Source organism: Pollachius pollachius, assembly GCF_949987615.1.
Source record: "Pollachius pollachius genome assembly, chromosome: 3".
Classification (NCBI taxonomy): Eukaryota; Metazoa; Chordata; class Actinopteri; order Gadiformes; family Gadidae; genus Pollachius; species Pollachius pollachius.
Window position 1 is genome coordinate 35,764,181 of NC_136936.1, and position 19,794 is coordinate 35,783,974.

A 19,794-nucleotide genomic window follows, 5' to 3' on the forward strand; every position below is an offset into this window, starting at 1 on the left:
GGGGAAAATGATGTCTAAATATTTAATTGAAGATGTAGGAGTTTGATTTTGTATACTTTGAAATGACCAAATGGTAATATTACCAATTATAAAATGATCCCTTATGATGAAAGTGTAATGAGTTTATATTTTATAAGCCGTATTAGCCATTGAAAAAGGTCCTTGAAGAGATTTTTAGGAAGGCCTGCTAAAGGCAAAAGTCAAAGTCAAAGTCAGCTTTAATGTCAATTACTTCACATGTAGAAATACAAAGCAATCGAGAAGACGTTTCTCACCATCCCACAGTGAACAGATAAAGTGCACATTGTGGCAACCCGGTTCCGTCGTGTCCCGCCTCCCCCCATCAATACACGTCTCTGTTGCGAAAGCAGCCGGCAACGGCGCATTTATTCAAGGTAAATTATACAAAAGGGGGATTCTCCCGTCCCGGCAGAACTAGAAATCAAAGTCTGGGCTCCCTGAGCCTCTGTGGACGTTCCGGTCCTCGCTCGTTCACTCTCCCTCGATCCTGTCCCGATCGTGGGAGGCGGCGATCCGCCTGGGTGGCCCGTCGGCCTCCTCGGGTCCTGGTCTCTCGTGCCGTGGTCCGTCTGGGAAGCGAATCTCGATCCGGTCCGCGATCCTATACTGCACCCACACGGTTTTCTCATTAGCCCGTCTCTACTGCCCTTTATCTGTCTCACCTGCGTCTGGTCCCTCTGCCTCGCAGGTGTTTCCTTTTCCTTGAGTGGGGCCGCAGCGATGCGGTCCCCAGCGCTCTCTGGGGGTGAAGGGTGGTAGACCCCCTGCACCACCTGTCCCCTGGGCTTCCCTGGCCGCTGTGTCGGGACCGGGTTGCCACAACATGCACAACAGATAAGAAAACACTTAAAGTAAACAACAGATAAGACAACACTAAAAGTAAACATTGAAGTGCACAAGAGATTAGGACATTACTAATATTAAAAAGATAGACGATAAGATAATAAAATCTAAGAGAGGCAGCATAAGTTTCTTTATAAGTTAATTTGAGTTGTGGTAGTGCAAAAAAAAGGCAGTCAGTAATGGCAGCAATTTCAGTCTGTTTTGGAGGGGGGGGTTCAGTTTTCTGACAGCTGGTGCGTGTCGCTGAGGGGAGAGAGGGGGGAGAATTAAGCTTCCTGACAGCCTGGTGGATGAAGCTGTTTGTGAGTCTGGTGGAGCGGGCACGGAGGCTCCGATACCTTCTCCCAGAGGGCAGGAGGGTGGTTGGCGTCGCTCACAATCATGGTCGCTTTTCGGGTGAGGCGATATGTGTCTTTTAAGGAAGGGAGTTGGGCACCAATGTTCCTTCCAGCTGTGTTGACTATGTGTTGTAGTGCTTTCCTGCTGTATTCAGTGCATCTCCCGCCCCACACAGTGATGCAGCTGGACATGATGCTTTCAATGGTGGTAGAAAGTGCACACGATGGATGGAGGAGCTTTTGCTTGCTTCAGTTTGCGGAGGAAGTAGAGGCGCCGCTGTGCTTTCTTCGGCAGTGATGCAGTGTTGGTTGGCCAGGAGAGGTCCTCACTGATGTGCAACCCCAGGAATTTGGTTCTGCTCACTCTCTCCACAGCAGCACCATCGATGGTCAGTGGTGGGTGTTCAGTGTGGCCTCTCCGGAAGTCAACAACAATTTCCTTGGTTTTGCTGACATTCAGCAGGAGGTTGTTGTCTCTGCACCACCTGGTCAGAAGGTTGACCTCCTCCCTGTAGTGGGTCTCGTCCTTCTTGGTGATGAGACCCACCAGAGTTCGTATCGTCCGCATACTTCACCATATGATTTGCGCTGTAGGTTTGCGTGCAGTCGTGAAGTGCAGCAGGGTGAAGAGCAGGGGACTGAGCACACAGCCTTGGGGGGGCCCTGTGCTGCTCAAGGTGTTGTTGCCGACTCGTACTGCTTGTGGCCTCTCACTGAGAAAGTGCAGCAGCCAGTTGCAAAGGGAGGTGTTGAGCCCCAGCTGGTCCAGTTTACAGAGAAGTTGTTGTGGGATAATGGTGTTGAATGCTGAACTGAAGTCTATGAACAGCATTCTCACATATGAGTCTGTTGAGTCCAGGTGGGTGAGGGCTGGATGGAGAGCAGAGCAGATTGCATCCTGTGTGGGCCGTTAAGCTCGGTATGCGAACTTAAAGGGGTCCAGAGTGGGGGGGAGGATGGACTTGATGTGTGACATGACTAGCCGTTCGAAACACTTCATGATGATGGGGGTCAGTGCCACAGGGTGATAGTCATTGAATCAGGATGGACCAGGTTTCTTTGGCCCAGGTATGATGATGGTGGCCTCGAAATGTGGTGGCTTGTCTCAGAAAAGTGTTAAAGACATCTGTGAACACATCCTTAAGCTCCTCTGCGCAGTCCATCAACACACGGCCTGGAATATTGTCTGGGCCTGTGAAGAGTGTCCTCTTCACACTGGCAGCAGACAAGCACAGAGCTTGATCGTGGGGGGTGGGTGGAGTTTTCTCTGGGTTTGTGTTGTTTGTGGCTTCAAACCATGCAAAGAAGCTGTTGAGGTTGTTGAGCAGAGAGTTGTTGTCGCCGCAGATCTATGGCGCGGGCTTGTAGTCTGTGATGTCTGAATGCCTTGCCACAGGCTCTGTTGTCTTTGAAGTGGCGGATTATCTTTTTTGTATAGTCCTGTGGGGCAGGGGGGAGGTCTTGTATGCTCCTTTGTGGGTAGTGTAGACCATATCCAAAATGTTATTTCCTCTTGTTGGGAAATCAACATGCTGCTAGAATTTTGGAAGGACAGTCTTAAGATCAGCATGATTAAAATCTCCAGCGAGGATGATGAAACCATCAGGGTGTGCTGTCTGTTGTTCACTGATGGCCTGATACAGTTCACAAAGTGCCGCATTCCTGTCACTGCTGGTGGAGGTTGGAGGGATGTTTACCATACTAGCATAACTTGAAGATGTATGTGTGTGTACTGTTGCATTTACTGCTATTAAAACTATTTTGGTAAAAACATATGTCTTAACTTGTAATAGCAGGCTGCAAAGGCTAAAGCATTTTTAGTTGCACTTTACTTTTCTCAAATCATGTATATTTATATCTGATATTTGAGATATTGAGTCAAAATTATGTGTTGTCCTGCTATCCTAAGGGTTCCTTTAAGGAAACAGACACTTAGAAACGTAGAGATAGAATCAGATAAATTTAATCCATAACAAGCATATAAGTACCTACATCTATTTACAGTATACATGACATATGGTATGACCCTATATATCCTAATTCTCAATTAAAAGCTCAAAACAGTCCTAAAGTCATCAATACGGTTACCGCTAGTTGGCATTATGTATGTACATTAGTTTTGTAGCTCTAAACCATTTAATATAGTTATTTTCTACATTAAACAATATGTCACTTCTTTTTACCACACAGAATGGTATTTAACTTTGTAAGGTATCTTTAAATTATTTTTAAAAGGCCATACTGGACACACTCGTTAGTGGATCTGGTTTCCTCATAGAAGATTTCATTTTAAAATCCATCGCATTGCAACCATCCAGTCCATGCAATAATACTCTTTTAATACTAATCCACAGGTCCAGTCCACTAACGCTGAATCCCTCCGACGGGGTCAAGCCAGTCTTCTGCTAACATACTGAGATTGGATTTGGTGTTTTTTTGTGTTACAATACGTTCATAGTAGATCTGGTCCTTCCAGATATAATACACAAAAAGGGAATTTTTTGGGGAGAAATGTTAATACTGTCTTTGGCGTTTGGCTCGTTGTACTTGGCTAGTACACTTTGCTTTGGAATGACATTTCAGAAATGGAACAATGCCATTACCGTTTCCTCAAGGCTATCTTTCAAGATATTTTAACGTGCTGCATTAGCATGGTGTCTTTCATGCTATTCCTTCAGAACCTTTTGCTTCATGGTGCAGGTGTCCTCATTCAGGTCCTCATGTTAGCTCTGAGATGCTGACGTTGACAAACAGAGAGGCGGGAGGTATGGAGGTCCCATCTTTAGACAGGAGGTGAATATGTCGATAACCTTGGACAGAGAGGTGTGCATTTAGCCTACAAGTTCAAAACACACTGCATGTCAGGGATTGGATCATTAATTGCCATCTAATGTTAAAATTGGACAAATTGTATCGATTCATTACATATGAATATATATTGAATTATCATATAATATTAATTATTTAAATATTGTTCAAATTTAATATGCATGGTCCTTTTCTATCTATCGTCATCAACATCATCATCATCATCATCATCATCATCATCATCAGAGTGTGTGCACATTTAACTCAGAACCGCTAGTAACTTTGGAATTATTTGATTGGACATTTTATGCTGTTGTTTGTTGTTCTATGGCATATGTCATTCCTCAAGCTCATCCCTACCTGGTCGGATGCTTTTGAAGGGAAGGGTGAACTGGCCTACGAAGTCATTCCTGGATGCCTTGTCGTGGTCCTCCACCACAAACCGAACCAAGGCCAGCTCCGGGTTGTGGACGATGAAGTTAAGAGTCTCGTTCCAAACCGGGTTAAAACCTTCAAGAGGCGAGGAAAAAAAGTGGTGTTATAGAAGTGTTATATATTTCAGGTGAGCACTGTGCTCCTTCATACCACTATTATTGTTTAATGTGGAACTCTTTAGTAGACACCTCAAGCTAAAGTGACTTAAAGTAAATCAATAAGACCTTTAGACATTATTAAGGAACTAGTGTATAGGGTTAGGCATTTTACTCAAGCATGCCTACAGGTTAGTGGACGTTGGGGTTTCACCCAGCGCCTTTTGACTAGGAGTCTAATAAAGCATTTTCAAACATCGTTCCCGGTAATTACACTGTAAATTGCAGGTTCAGATTTACAGAATATGGCTCTATGTCGCCATTCATGCATGACTCTGTGCAGAAAATATTCTGGAACATTGCAGGAAAATATGAGAAAGGGGCTTAAAACCCTAACCACTAGACAACCCTGGCCCCTCTCAGAAAACATTTGTACATTTATTTATGATGAGCAACCATCCATTGGACTCTATCAGACTGTTCTCCAGTGCCAGAACACTTTGCAGCAGTGGCAAGAATACCCGACACCAGGATTGATCTTATTACTCTAACCACTTAGCCAAATGACTGCAGCCATTCGCGTCACTGAATGAAAGCATTCCTATGGGTTCAGGCGTTAGGTCACCGTTGTTCTGGATGTGGCTGGTCTCCTCCTTAGCCAGGTCCTGGGGGACTCCGTAGACCTCCACCCTGACCAGCGGGTCGATGATCGAGCCCTCCTTCTTGTTCACCTTGGGGAGCTGCTGCCCACTGAGGACCTGGGTAACCGTGGAAACGCACGCAGTCACTGGCGTACATACATGTTACATGTTACACAAAATCTCCCAATCTACGATGATCTACATTTTTTAGGAGTTGATAGGGGGGATCAAACGCAGAACCTTTTGAATGGGAGTCAACTACACCCGCCCCTAGACTTCCCAGACCTGTATGGAGAGGCGTAGTGGAGCGTAGCCGCTGTGCTCCTGCGGCGTCTCGGGGTCGAAGGGCAGCTCGCTGTCCCTCATGAAGCCGGGCTTCAGGACGTAGCCACAGCCGGCGTTCTGGTGGAACAGCCCGTCATTGAGGTCCATCTCCAGCCCCGCCGTCTGGAAGTTCAGCGCCACTAGGGGAGCAGGGACACAGTGACACATGGTGATCCAATCTAACCAAGCTTTGTAAAGAGCACTTTTGGTGCTTTCAAAATCAATTATTCCTTAAATAGCAAAAACTTGAATAGATACATCTGAGAGGTGGAATAGATTTGTGCTTCCTTCATGTGGGCTCATGTTTTGAGTCTATGTTCTTGGATGGCCCAAAGACAACCTTCCGCCTGAAAAAAATGTATCTCATCATAATTACAACTTTCTAAATATCTGAACATATTTCGGAAAATATGTGACGTCACATTACTAAATTACAAACCTTTCATTAACTTTTCTTTTTGGATTCCTATTCCTATTTCTAATTCACATGTCCCATACTATTAATGATTAATTTCTCCTTTTAATTTTCAATGAGGTAATACTTGTATCCTCAGCTTTATCTACTTGAAACATATCAAATATACGATTCAGGATACAATCAGTTTCTTGTATCTTCAACATCAATATCTTTCTTGATCGCTGTCAAAAAATGAGAGGATTCTGATCCTCATAGAGAGTATTCTGATCGCCATAGAGAGTATTCTGATCGCCATAGAGCGGATTCTGATCCCCCTAAAGAGGATTCTGATCCTCATAGAGAGTATTCTGATCGCCATAGAGAGTATTCTGATCCTCATAGAGAGTATTCTGATCCCCATAGAGAGGATTCTGATCCCCATAGAGAGGATTCTGATCCCCAAAGAGAGGATTCTGATCCCAATAGAGAGGATTCTGATCCCCATAGAGAGGATTCTGATCCCCATAGAGAGGATTCTGATCCCCATAGAGAGGATTCTGATCCCCATAGAGAGTATTCTGATCCCCATAGCGAGGATTCTGATCCTCATAGAGAGTATTCTGATCCCCATAGAGAGGATTCTGATCCCCATAGAGAGGATTCTGATCCCCATAGAGAGTATTCTGATCCCCATAGAGAGTATTCTGATCCCCATAGAGAGGATTCTGGTCCCCATAGAGAGGATTCTGATCCCCATAGAGAGTATTCTGATCCCCATAGAGAGGGCCAGGGATCACCTATCTGGCAGCCGACGTTCCAGAGCTCCTGGGGGTTGTAGTTTGAAGACACTGTCCTGAGCCCACTGGGATAGATGCGGCTCAATTGCCTTGTGTTGTGTTGCACGAAATCTGCACCTAAAAATAATAATAACAATGATAAATAATAATTAATAATAAATAAATACAATTAAAATGTATTCATGAATATAGACTCTTCATTTGTAACACAGACAATAACTTTACAGATACAACATTTCAAATAATATAATTTACTATTTATTATATTGATTTTTATGGTTTCATCATTCTTTGGTGTCTGGGGTATAATATGCTTGTAAACAGGGGTTCAAATGAAAAGCGGAAATAAACAGATGATCAATCAACGTGACGTGCTACTTTTTTTATGTACAGTAGATAAATTGCAGATGTGCAATAGCAGCTGTAAATACACCCTATTCACAAAGGCAACATCGTAGGGCAAACACAGGTGTTGTTCACAACACTAATTATGGGTCTTTTGTGTACCAGTGGTACATTAAAAATGCAAACCCATAATTAGTGTTATGAGCGATACCTATGTCTGTCATATGATGACTCCTCTCCTTGAGACAGACCGGAGTTGAGGAATATGAACTACGGTCACATTTACTCAATACAATCGCTCTGTCTGTATTATAATTCACATTGACCCAAAAAGCTCAGATTTCCATCGGACCTTGCCCAGGGCCGGCCAATTACAATCTAATATGGGATGGGTCAATATGATGAGTGTTGGAAGACTATCAAATTGTTTCCAGAGGCAAATCAATACTGCGAGCTGGAGATCGTATTTGTTACCTGCTTCCTTTGCCAGCTTCCTGGCTTTGGATTCGGACAGCGATGACATCTCGTCGCATTGGTAATGTGACTGAGCGTGCTGGAAACCGCGGAAGTGGACACTCTTACAGTAGACCACCAGGTCTGACAGCTCTCTGGACATCTTCAGTTTTCCTTTCTGGGAGGGTTGGGAGAAATGGAGAGACATCTATTAGATGATAATGTTAAAGGTACCGTGCAAAGTTGGAGGTTTCACAAGTTCCAATGGATTAAAGAAAGAAATCATAGAAGTGCAAGGACAAATAGTATCAAAAATATTAGAAATTAATTAAAAGACAAAACTATAATATAATATGAAATAGGATTTAACAAAATATAACAATTGCAATGAAATATCTTAATTTTCATTCATATTCTCATTCATATTCTTTTTCTTCTTATAATTATCAATTGTAATGAGCCATTTGTACTGTATATTCAGAATGTCAACAACAACAGGTTGGAATTGTGCAACAGAGGTCAATTACAGCACTTTGACCGAATTGCTCCACTGGGACATTGGTGATCTCATTATCTGTGGTTTCACGCATGTTCATTATCTTCCTAACTGCTGCGAATGGGACTTCTCTTCCATTTTAGCCGCAATCATTAACACTTTACAAATGAATACCCTCTCATTAAATACAAATTGTTGTCAAGTTATGTATCTCTGTCTTTCTTTCTATTTATTTTTCTCGTTGGTACTTTTTTTATTCCTTTTTCCTCTTCACTCAAGTGTTGTTCCTTCTTCACCTGCCTTTAAATGTCTAACTGATTTACTGATGAATCAGCATCTCTAAACTGTTAACCTTCACTTTTAGCCCTTTTCTTGCAATCTGAAATAATAAAAAAGATGGGTCCATTATTTATGAAGCTGTGGCTTTACCAGCAATCCCATCTGAAATGACTTTTTGTAAGCAAAGGACACATCTTTTCGTTATTTTAGAAAGTATAGCTTCATAGTCATATATTCAGCTAAAATAGACTCTACCTTCTTGCTGGGGTCGGGGGGGCATTCTGCAGACCCCTGATCTGTAGAGGGGCTGTCAGGGTCAGGGTTCACCGTCTCGTCCTCGTCGCTCACTTCATCGGTCAGAGTTCCACAGCCAATCTTCTTGGCTTTCAGCAGGATTTTACCCTTCAGATCCTGTGGTCAACAGTAACAGTAAATACTTTGTTTTGTGTTCAAAGTTCCAACTCAAAGAAGGAAACTCAAAAGAAATCTGAAGCCTAATCCGTTATCCGTAATCCATTCAGGTTGTTAATCTAATTCTTCGTCGATTTTTCCTAAATATTTTGCCAATTATTTCTGGAAACATCGATCCTGTTAAGTGCTCTGATAGGAAGCATAATGATAATTAGATTGATGGATGTCATTGATTAATAATTCAGTTTTGCCAAATATGATATATCAACGAAAACATAAGACATGAGAGTGTGTTTGTTTTATTTAAGAACTGTGGTATAGGTGAATTAAAATGGCTTTTATATAAAACATTTTGGTCCATTTTTGCGATCCCATGAGTTACGCTGATACGCTAATATTGTGTTATAGCAATTATCTTAGGTTTACATCCAAAGCGACTTGAATTAATTATTTACTAATAGTGAACCAAGAAGTGTGTCCTTAAAGGAACAGATAGGGGTCTATATATATGCTATCTATCAAACCCAGTAGCTTTCAGCTGGGACTTGAACACTGTAGCAACTACCCTATCGGGCCCCCCAAACCATTTCTTATGTTTCATATAGACCGACATACCACCACAAAATATGTGGCTATTGCGGACTCACCCAAAGAAGGAATAGGGCTTGAGCAGCTGTAAGGTACCGTACAAGGCTATCAGCTATGGGTGGGTGGAACCATTATGAGAACTGGTTGCTTGGTTATTGTTGAATTTTGGTTACCGCTTGACCTTCTACGTCAGATCATATGATTGAAGCCCTCCTCAAGACGGGACCACCTGCCTGGGGAGAAGGCAGCTGCTGGGGAGCCTCTCCACCGAGGGGTGCTCTGAGCAGCGTGTTCCCCAGGATCAGCTCCAGGTGCTGGGCCATGACCCTCTGCTGCTCCACCCCACAGTGGTTCTCCAGAGACAGGATGAGCGGGAAGTCGGATGCCTGCAAACACAGGAAAGAGCTCTTTCAAATCAATACACGGCTACCAGCAGAAGCCAGTTGTAATAACATGAGCATTACTGCAGTACAAAAGCTTTCTCTTTCTCTCCCATGATGATGAACTTCTAAGTGGATTTATTTCTAAACTAATCACCAAGGCAGGTGCTCTTTAGAAAGGCCTTTATGGTACTACCAAGATATGATACACTTTATTAATTCCAGATGGGAAATTTGGGTAAAAAAATAAAAAGCAGGCTCCATTATTTTTTTGATTAAGAATCGAACAAAGAAATATGTATTTGTAAAAAACATATTTATGTCCATCGTATGAGAGGAATGTAATTTAATGACAGAAGGTCAAGTGCTCTGAGAGAGCCTGTTGTCATGGTAACCACCTTGAAGGCGTATTCGCTGATGGTTGCAATGACGTCCCTGAAGAGGATCTTGGAGGTCAGGGTGTGGCCGTGGTAGACCACCGGCTCATCATCGGGCCCGTCCCAGCAGTCGATCTCCACACAGCGACAGCCCCGCTTCAGGGCCCTGGGAACAGGGGCATACACACAAAGATGAAACTCGGGATAACGCACACACACAACCACACAGATACGCACAAACACACAGACACACAGGACCACACACACACACACACACACACACACACACAGTTACACACACACAACCACACGCACACAAATCCGAACAGACACAAAGATACGCAAACAACCACACACACACACACATACAAACACACAAACACACAAACACACAGATAAACACACACCACCACACGCACACACACACACAAATAGACACACAGATACACAAACAACCACACGTAGGCACACATACACACCCAAATGTTAACATTGAACAAACAAACACATGCACACAGAACCATAAATTGAGTTATGTAAACAGCTATCAAACAACCTTGGGCATGGTTCTATAAACTGAAATGCACACACAAACACGCACGCACGCACGCACACACGCACGCACGCACGCACACACACACACACACACACAGTGTACAACCCTCACCTTGTCTATGTGTGTGTATAGTTTGGTGTTCTTGTCCCTAACAGGATCGTAGCAATTCTCCCCATAACACTCAGGAAATGAAACAGGCTTTAAGTTTAACCCTCTGGAGGTTTTCTGGAGCAAAACTCAAGAGCCGCTTTCTCCCCAGGTCAATAGGAGTCTATGTTCGGGGTTTAGTCTGAGGTATGTTCCAACCCCAGTTTTCACTATTGGGTCACTATTCCGATTCAAAGTAAATTATTTGCTGTAAGTTTCAGTAGGTAACCCTCTGCTAGTGGAAGCGAAGTCGTTCTAAATTCTGTGAATATCCTCCCATTCCATTCATAAATAGGCTCAAAAATACACTTATCCTTCGCAACTTGATAATAAATGTATTTAGATACATTTAATTCATGAGTAGGTATCGTGCTCAGGAATGAAGATAATGGGGTTCGAACTTGAAACTCACTCGTCACACCCTCAACACCAGGCTATCCAAACTCCCTCTCACCTAATATATATATATATATATTAACATTGTGATTGACGTCGTGCTTACTGTATGTATGCCTCCAGGCTGCTCTGGCCCCGGAGCTGGTCCTCCAGCAAGTAGGTATTGTGGGAGGAGGAGAGGAAGTAGTGGCTGAGCGGCTGGCTCATGTCCTGGTAGAGGTCCTTGTGCTCCATGTTGAAGATGGAGCCCTCCAGGGAACACAGGTACAGCTGGAAGCCATCCAGAGACATGGAGCCCTGGCTCCTGGCTGCTCCCACAGAGAGGACAAACGGCATGAGCGGACACAGCCAACAACAACACAGTATTTTGACAACCTTTTATCTGCAAATGTGTAAGTACATCAAGTAGAGACCAAATGAGAAAGATATTCTACTGACCAGCCCTGGTTTGAATAAATGTTTTGAATGCGTCCGAATTGTGTGTGTAAAAGGATGTTTCCAGATCTAACAGCTGATTTTAGGCACAATATTTGGACAATTTAGGCCTTTTATGTGTCAAATGTTAATGTGTCCAGAAATGTTGCAGTCTATTTAGTAGATGATTAAATCCAAAGCAACTTTGATCTGGTGATTTGTTACAGTGGTTCCTTATTTGTGTCTTATTCAGTCTCTCTTTCGAACTTAAAGGGGCGTAGGAATGAGTTTAACAGTGGGGGGACACATATCGGAAACCTGACAGATCCGTTAATGGTTTGAACAGAAATATGTCCTAAATTAACTATACTGAAAAAATTCACAAATACATTTTATTCTACTAAAAAGATACATTTGTAAATGTAAAGGAAAACACATTTTGAATGGCAGTAATGAACTGATAAATATCCAATCAATTCTTTGATTGCTCAATCATTCAGTTTTTTAGAATAAGAAGCGGTGACAAGACGCTGTGTTGCGCTTTCAAAATAAAATAAAATATTTTTCTCCCCCCGGTATAATTTTTAGGTGGGACAAATGCGCCTGTCTCCAATATTGGAGGGGACACGTCCCCTCCGTCCCCCCCGGTTCCTACGCCCTTGCGAACTTGGTTTCAAACTCAAAACCAAAATAGCTATTGCATGTTGTTCCTGTCTATTTTGGGTGTCACGTTTCCATCACTGCCAATCAGAACTCGAGCAGATAAATACCGGCATCTACTGCCCTGGGGAATGAATGCAGATTGTAACCATTCCCACCAAAGACAGAGACCAGATGTTAGTGGGCGTTGGTGGGTTTCTGGTCCAGTGGGAGGGTTTTAGACCCTCCCATGTGTTACAACCACACTGATGGCTCGCAGACCACAAAGGGTCTACCTCATTCCCCAGGGGTCCTTAAGGGCGATGACCACAGTGTTAACCATGGGACCCTCACCCATCTCAGAGGGCTCGTAGTGGTCGATAAGCTCCTGGGCGTGCTCCACGGAGCCGTCCCCCTCCTGCTGCTCAATCCGCAGGATGTTCTCCAGCTCGCCACGGCTCAGCATCTCCCCGTCGCTGGAGTAGTCCTGGAACAGCTTCCACACCTCGTCGCGCTGGGTCAGCATCTTGTAGAACATGACAAACTCGTCGATCTCCAGCGACGAGCTCATGGACGTGTCGGCCATCTGCGGACGGGGAGTGGGATTCAGAGGTAAGAGCAGAATGTGTGCTGGGTTTGTTTGGACGTGGGCGTGCTTGGGATGGGGAGGAAATATGTTGGAATTTATGTTGGGTTTGTCAGATGAATTGACACACATCCTCATTGAAGTCTGCATTGAACTGAGATTCTCACAGTTAATAAACAGATAATATAGAAGTACTAATTATATATTATTACCATTATGATGAAGCCAACAGGATCAAGGCCTGGGAAAATGTTAAAGTATCTCCAGACAGACACAGAGATCAAGTTCAAGTTCAAGTTCAAACAACATTATTTGTCCCGGAGGGCAAAGAGATATTCGTAATGATAGAAAGACTGGCCAATAAGAGGTTGTCTTTTTGATAGACTGGTCTGCTTTTGAGAGATGTTCTGATTGGTGGATTGATCTGCAGTAAGAGCTAAAAGTGATCAACAGTAAGTCTTACAGTAAAGAGGTAAAAAGCGTGGTCCTCGTTCATGTCCACATTCATCATCTTCAGCAGTTTCCTCACTTCCTTGAAGTTCATCCTTCCATCTTTGTTTTTATCCGCCTTCAGGAACCAATCCCACACCCACCTGAGGACTGGTTAGGGAACGTCTCTTTGACTGGTAGTCCTGGGAAATAATGGGCTTGGTTTTCCCATTGTTTTTGTTAAACACACACACACTCAAGAAGAGGAGATAGAGGAGGAGTGAAAAGAGGGGGAAGGAGGAGGAGGATGGGGGAGAGGAGAGGAGCAGGAGAGGAGAGGAGAGGAGAGAGGGGAGGGGAGAGAGGAGAGAAGAGAAGAGAGGAGAGGAGGAGAAGAAGAACAGGAAGAGCAGGAGAGGGCAGAGAGGAAAGAGGAGAAGATGATGAGCGGGAAGAGAGGGGGAGGAAGGTAGCATGAGGGTGGAGGAGAGGAGTGACTACACAGACGGATCATTATGGACCTGTTCGCTTGAAATCCAAGGCTCTGAGAAGGATACTGGTCCAGTCTCTCCTTCTCGTCCATGTTCTTGGCCTTGTGGATCAGCTTGCGCATGCCCCTGACCCAGGCCCCCGCCTCCTCGGGGGTCTCGGCCACCAGGTCCAGGTTGCCATGGCGACCGCGGAACTCCAGCGTGAAGCAGAGGTTGGGGGGGAACTCATCGGCAATGCTCTGCAGGACCTCTGACTGGTGGCCCTGCCGCACCGCCTCCACGTCACTCACCAGGACTGGACAGGGGGTGCAGAGCAGAAGACCGTGGGGTTAATGAGAATGTGTAATGATGGTGGTCATATGCACATTCATTGAACAATGAACAGCAGCCTCTAATGGCAATGAAATGCCTGAATGATTGAAAAGCAGGCGCTTTTAATCAGAGTGTTTTGTATTTTACGCATGTCATAAAGAGTAGGGGTTAGGACTCACACACACAAACACACACACACGCACACACACATTTACATTTACATTTAGGGCATTTAGCAGACGCTTTTATCCAAAGCGACTTACAATAAGTGCATTTGTTACAATAAGTACATTTGTTATAAGAAGTGAAACAATATATCGCTGTCGGTACAGTAAAGACGTTCATAGAACCAAGTGCAAGTATTACAATCGCTAGGCTAACCCATTCCCCGTGTAAAGCAGCGATAGCAGCTACTGTAGATGCTACACAATTAAGTACCTTGAATAAGTGCAATGTACAAGTGCCAGGACGTACAACATTCAATGGTGGCTGTGCATTGGTTTCTATGCAGAGTCGAGATGAACTCTGAACAGGTGAGTTTTGAGTCTTTTGCGGAAGCTGGTGAGCGACTCTGCGGTCCTGACATCGGTAGGGAGCTCGTTCCACCACTGAGGTCCCACACACACACACACACACACACACACACACACACACACATACACACACACCACGCACACACACGCACACACACACACACACACACACACACACGCACACACACACACACGCACACACGCACACACGCACACACACACGCACACATCAACACACACACCCAAACACTCACAGCCAGGTGTACTTACAGGTGGAGTGGCCTCTCCCTGCCCACCTGGACTTGTACCAGATGTTCAGCCCATCCTCCAGGAGCCGGAAGTGTCTCTGTTTCTTCCAGGAACGGGACTTGACCTTCCTGAAGGTCGACCCCGCCATCATCACCTTGAGGTCAGCATCATCTTTGTGTCCTGAGTTAAGGCAGGGAATTTGGGGTATTGATGTCAATTGATTACCAGCTGAAATCATAGGCTAGTGCTACATAGACAACTAGTCCCTTTGTTAATCGATAATATATGAATTTATGAAATTGCTCAACTTTATTGAGAGTTATAACACACAATAAGATAAAATAATATACTAACCCCAGACAGGAAATGTGGGTGTCACAGCACTATTACCAAATAGTAGTATAATAATTCAAAAGGGATACACATTTAATATAGAACAATACCCAGAAATCACTGATTCATTTAGTAACACAGCAGCCTGTTCTGTATAATGCAACACATTTTTTTGTGAGTTTAGTTTTTCAAAATGATTTACACACGTGAAAGTTGAGGAGAATCCATTGCGATCCTTGATGAAGTCTACGCAGTGAAAACGTACCCCACCTGCAAGCGAGGATAAATCACAGAATACGTATCAGCATAACACCGATTCATTGTTGGAACAAGGATCCCCCTGGAGTGCTCCGGCATGGTCCACTTAAAGCCTTGCTTCGTTCTATTTTAATTATTGGTAATATTTTAACAAACGAGACTGCTTCACGATGACAACTCATCCTGGCCAAAGAAATCTTTTAGACAAAACTCACGACAACTATGAAGTCCCACGTTGCAAATAAACACACATAGGCGGAGAGCGATATAAAGACATAAGCATCAACTCCTATGTATTCCGGTCGGACTACTGCCTTCTTGCATTCAGATCGATTGGCAATGTGGCACACAACATCCAAACCCAAAATTCTCACAGATCGTCTATATATTGTATATATTTCCTCATTTATTAGATCTAAATTGCCGTGGACTTGAAATAGGGCACTAAATCTTTTTCGAATCAGATGTCAATGACTACTGAGTTAGTAATCATTTACATTAACAAAACACAACGGTGTCCGTGACTCATCCATTGGGAACGCCGCCTGAATCAAAGCACCCAGTGTCCATCTGCGGCTTGTCTCCATGACGACCGTGTCCTTTGGCGGCCACCCTAACCCTAACCCACTGGATTCACCTGGGTTTGAATTTGATTTTCTTAACCATCATTTGCCTAACAAAATATTCAAACATTTTACTTGAGCTTTCTCCTATTCAAGTAGTGTACTACTTCTGCCTCACAAATGTATGTCTGTGATTTAGATTTGTTAAATATTATCTTTTTAAACAAATTGTATTTCTTTTTATTTTTGTTCTTTTTCTCTTGAGAAGCACATTGCATTGTAGCAGGAAAAGTAAGTAGCCTAAAGTGGGATGGATTTATTGATTTAAAACCAGCAGTGAACCCCAGCCTTGCCAACTGAGCATAAAGGCATACTCTCAGTGGGTAAATCCCCCCTACATCAATTATTATCAGTGGCAAAAAAACACATCACTGCCAGAATACAGCTCAGCATATCTGACTGTCTTTGGGCTCTCTCTATCTCTGTGGATGGAATCGTAGTATAACAGTACTATAGTCTTGAGACAGATGGCATCAGAGTTGATTACTGAATGGATTTCAGGGGCAATTTGTAGGAAATGGCATGACAGGCAGGCATGCCACAGAACATCTGGTTGCAGTTTTTTGTACCACAGTAGAACATAATACAAGATTCATTTTTTTACATGAACACCATCTCATAATTTTTCAGTAAACCCCTTATTGGTGTTGTAGGATGGGGCCACTTTTGTACCCAGAGCCCTATGTACCCAGCGTCCTATGCTCCCCAGAATTATATGGTACATAATGGGAACATGCGGAACACTCTAACGTTCCCCAGTTCTACACCTGTACTCTCCCAGCGTCATATGTTCACCAGCTCTATCTAGCTCATTATGGGATTCTCAAAAATATTTTTCCCAGCTGTGTCTTCGCTTATTACGAATGGGCTATTGTGGGAACTCATCAAATTTGTTTTCTGTTACTCAGCCCTGCAGTATGGCTCTCAATATAATGGGTCTAAACTTATAAATGGTTGGAGTCATGGCTCACCAAAGGTCAAGGCTTAATAGGTGAAGACTAGCCAAGCTAACTGATAAAATGATAAAAACGTCACATTATGATTTAAGTATCTATGTCAATCCAGTTTGTTTTGGCCTCCAACTAGTATTTTCTGCTTTTAACCATAGTTGATTTCGAACACCATTTTCTATATTAAGCGCTCTTCACTTGAGATTTTTTTTTTCTTGGAAATAACAATGAATCCGAAAAAGGTTTTCATGGAAAAACAATGTGTGCTATTTTTTCTCAATTAACAAGATGCCTCTAAATCCTGCGCAAAGCTCTTCCCTTTATGGAGTGCAGTTTCTGCTGCTTATCAGTCCAGTGCCATATGATTTCAAGTACGGGGTCAATGCAGGTATCTAATTTAGACGTTACCAATTTACGAATTTATCAATGTTGACCAATTATGTGTGGGATTTGCATCTGAACAGCAACAAAGTCCTGAGGTGCCTGTACAAAGTCTACAAACGTGTAACAACATGATCATGCTAAAGATTTAAGATATCTCATTCATTCAAAAACAGAATTCAGGGATACAATCTCTTTTATTCAGAGAAACTAGAGCAGAATTCTTTTTTTCTCACAATCCTGAGATACTAATCTCATTAGCTCAGAAAAACAGGGCAAATATACATTTCAAGCCTATTCATTATGCTTCTGTAGGTCACTGACGTGTCAATGCTGAAAGGACCAATACCAATGCAGTGGTGTTAGATAGAACATGGGCATTTTTTCAAGACCTACAAAATATATTTGATGAAATGATAACCATTGCATGATTTTCTTTTCTGTTTATACAGCTGTTTTTAAAGCCCTGTTCCAGTAAAAAAAAAAACGAACTAGATAATATTGATTAAATTAGGTACAGGATCCGGGGAACATAGGACCTTCGGAAGTTCAGACCCCTTGGAACTTGGTACCCTGGGAAAATAGATATACTTCCTTTAGGAATAGGTGAAGGGATTTCATATAATGAGGTCTTTGACTGTAGGCCGTTGAGTTTCTAATTTTGAGACTTGAATAATATAATAAAAAACAACATCAGACTGGATGAAAGTCAGAGGAAACATGAAAACTGCAAGACAAACACGCTGGGAACCAGCCGCCTTACTTCCTGCTGCAATCTGTGCATGCCGGATGGATCAAACACTTCCTTGAAGGGAAGAGCTTTAAGCTAGCTTTTTCCTTTCACGGACCCCCTGGAAATACAAAAAAGAAAGGCTCCATTTTCACTGCGCTTTACACTACTACTACACAATGACAAAGAGATTCCACCTCATTCCACCAGTGAAGGTATTGAGGGAACACAGAGAACACGTTCATCTTTGTACACTGATTTGCTTGAGGTAGGCCTATACTGCTATGTGGCAGAGAGTGTGAATAGGGAGAGTGTATATTATACTGGGGGGTTTACATGTTTGCATTCACTTTAGAGCAACTCAAACTGCTCTTCATCACTGCTCTTCATACTCTTTCATCATTTAGTTTTGTTACCAAAAATGCATTACTATTTACAGAAATGTGTCTTCATCATCATCATTTTGACAACAATAAACAAACAAAATGTACCAAATGACAACACATTTCAAATTACCACAATGTTTGAAACACAGCAGCTGCTATCATATGTGTTATTTTAAGAACCATGGTCACATGGTTTGACAGACAGACAAACGGACTGTTCCAGGGATGAGTCATACAGGGGGGGGTCACTTTTTGCTGTCCAAACAGAGTACTGACCACACACACCCACAAATGAAAACAAAAACGCATAGGAAAACTGTGGCAATGAACAGAGCATATTTAGAAAAAAAGTTACTTAAACTATCCTCTGAGAGAACTTGTCCATATACCAAACTCTCCATTAAAACAGTTATGCAAAGAATCCTACAAACAAATGAAAGCCAACCACAAGCCCATTAAATTCCCATTCCTCTGCCATGGGGGGAGTGCTGTGCAGGGTAAATTGGAACCAGACAGTGAAATATGAGACTTATCAGAGCACATCAAATCAGCCAAGTAAACAGGCCACTAGGGTTTACTAAGAGGGAGAGAAATTACGTACAATGAAGATGAACATGGATAGGATTTGGTCAAACCAAAAAGAGATGGACATACTTACCAAAGCTAGGTGTTCCCTCTGCTGAGTCGCCAGTTGAGGAGAGAAGCAGGCTCTGGCAGATCTCCACTGGATAGTGTCTGGAGAGTAGACTTTTCTCCAGAGGTCTCTGACTCAAAAAGTGTGGCCAGAGTCAAGTCATCTTGCTGAGCATGTGTGCTGGGAGTGGCCGGGGGGAGGGCCAGTCTTGCACAGTCTTAGGGAACTGGGAGTGTCCAGGGAAAATCTGTCTTCCTCTCTCTCTCTCTCTCTCTCTCTCTCTTCTGTGGCTGCTGGTTTCCAGGGAAATCTGACTCCTATACACAGCCGCACGCTGGTACAGACCCAGCCCTTCTGCTCCTTCTGTCTAAAGGCCCCTCACCGCTGCATCGGCTGCACTCACTCAATATGCTTGTGCGGCTCCCTTTGCTTGGTCTCGCTCTGACACACACTCCCTCTACCGCACTCTCTCTCTTCCATCCATCAGCTGATTGTGTTCCTCCCCCAGTTAAAGAGCCCAGATATCTTCTTGAGAATGCTGGCAACGTTTTTGAGGAAGCTGTCAGGCTTCTTACCAGAACCACATTTAACAATTACCAGATATGCACCATAGATCAAGATTTCGTTCTGTTGCATGCATTCTAAATTTATTATTATAATTTCTTCCCTAACACTGAAATAGCAATTTGATTCAGTGTGAAGAAATGTGATCGCAAATT

The 19,794-nt window shown here is 43.2% G+C and overlaps 1 protein-coding gene across 3 annotated transcripts; it reads right to left on the bottom strand.

Annotated features, from left to right (window-relative positions):
• Positions 1–3,195: 3,195 nt before the first annotated feature.
• LOC307072761 (1-phosphatidylinositol 4,5-bisphosphate phosphodiesterase delta-4-like) lies at positions 3,196–19,445 on the bottom strand. Of its 3 annotated transcripts, none has more exons than XM_079732226.1 (16): positions 19,100–19,445; positions 15,320–15,383; positions 14,802–14,960; positions 13,753–13,981; positions 13,230–13,359; positions 12,535–12,766; positions 11,234–11,435; positions 10,050–10,194; positions 9,505–9,657; positions 8,528–8,683; positions 7,519–7,675; positions 6,700–6,816; positions 5,467–5,645; positions 5,166–5,298; positions 4,371–4,520; positions 3,196–4,012 (listed from the first exon to the last, which is right to left on the bottom strand). In XM_079732226.1, the coding sequence occupies exons 2-16, from the start codon at positions 15,339–15,341 to the stop codon at positions 3,921–3,923; spliced, it is 2,256 nt and encodes a 751-aa protein (XP_079588352.1). In that variant the 5' UTR covers positions 15,342–15,383; positions 19,100–19,445; the 3' UTR covers positions 3,196–3,920. The 3 variants fall into 3 exon arrangements, with proteins under 3 accessions (XP_079588352.1, XP_079588353.1, XP_079588354.1); XM_079732227.1 differs by lacking the exon at positions 19,100–19,445 and adding an exon at positions 18,089–18,169; XM_079732228.1 differs by lacking the exons at positions 3,196–4,012; positions 4,371–4,520 and having other exon boundaries at positions 5,170–5,645.
• Between the last annotated feature and the right edge of the window lie 349 nt (positions 19,446–19,794).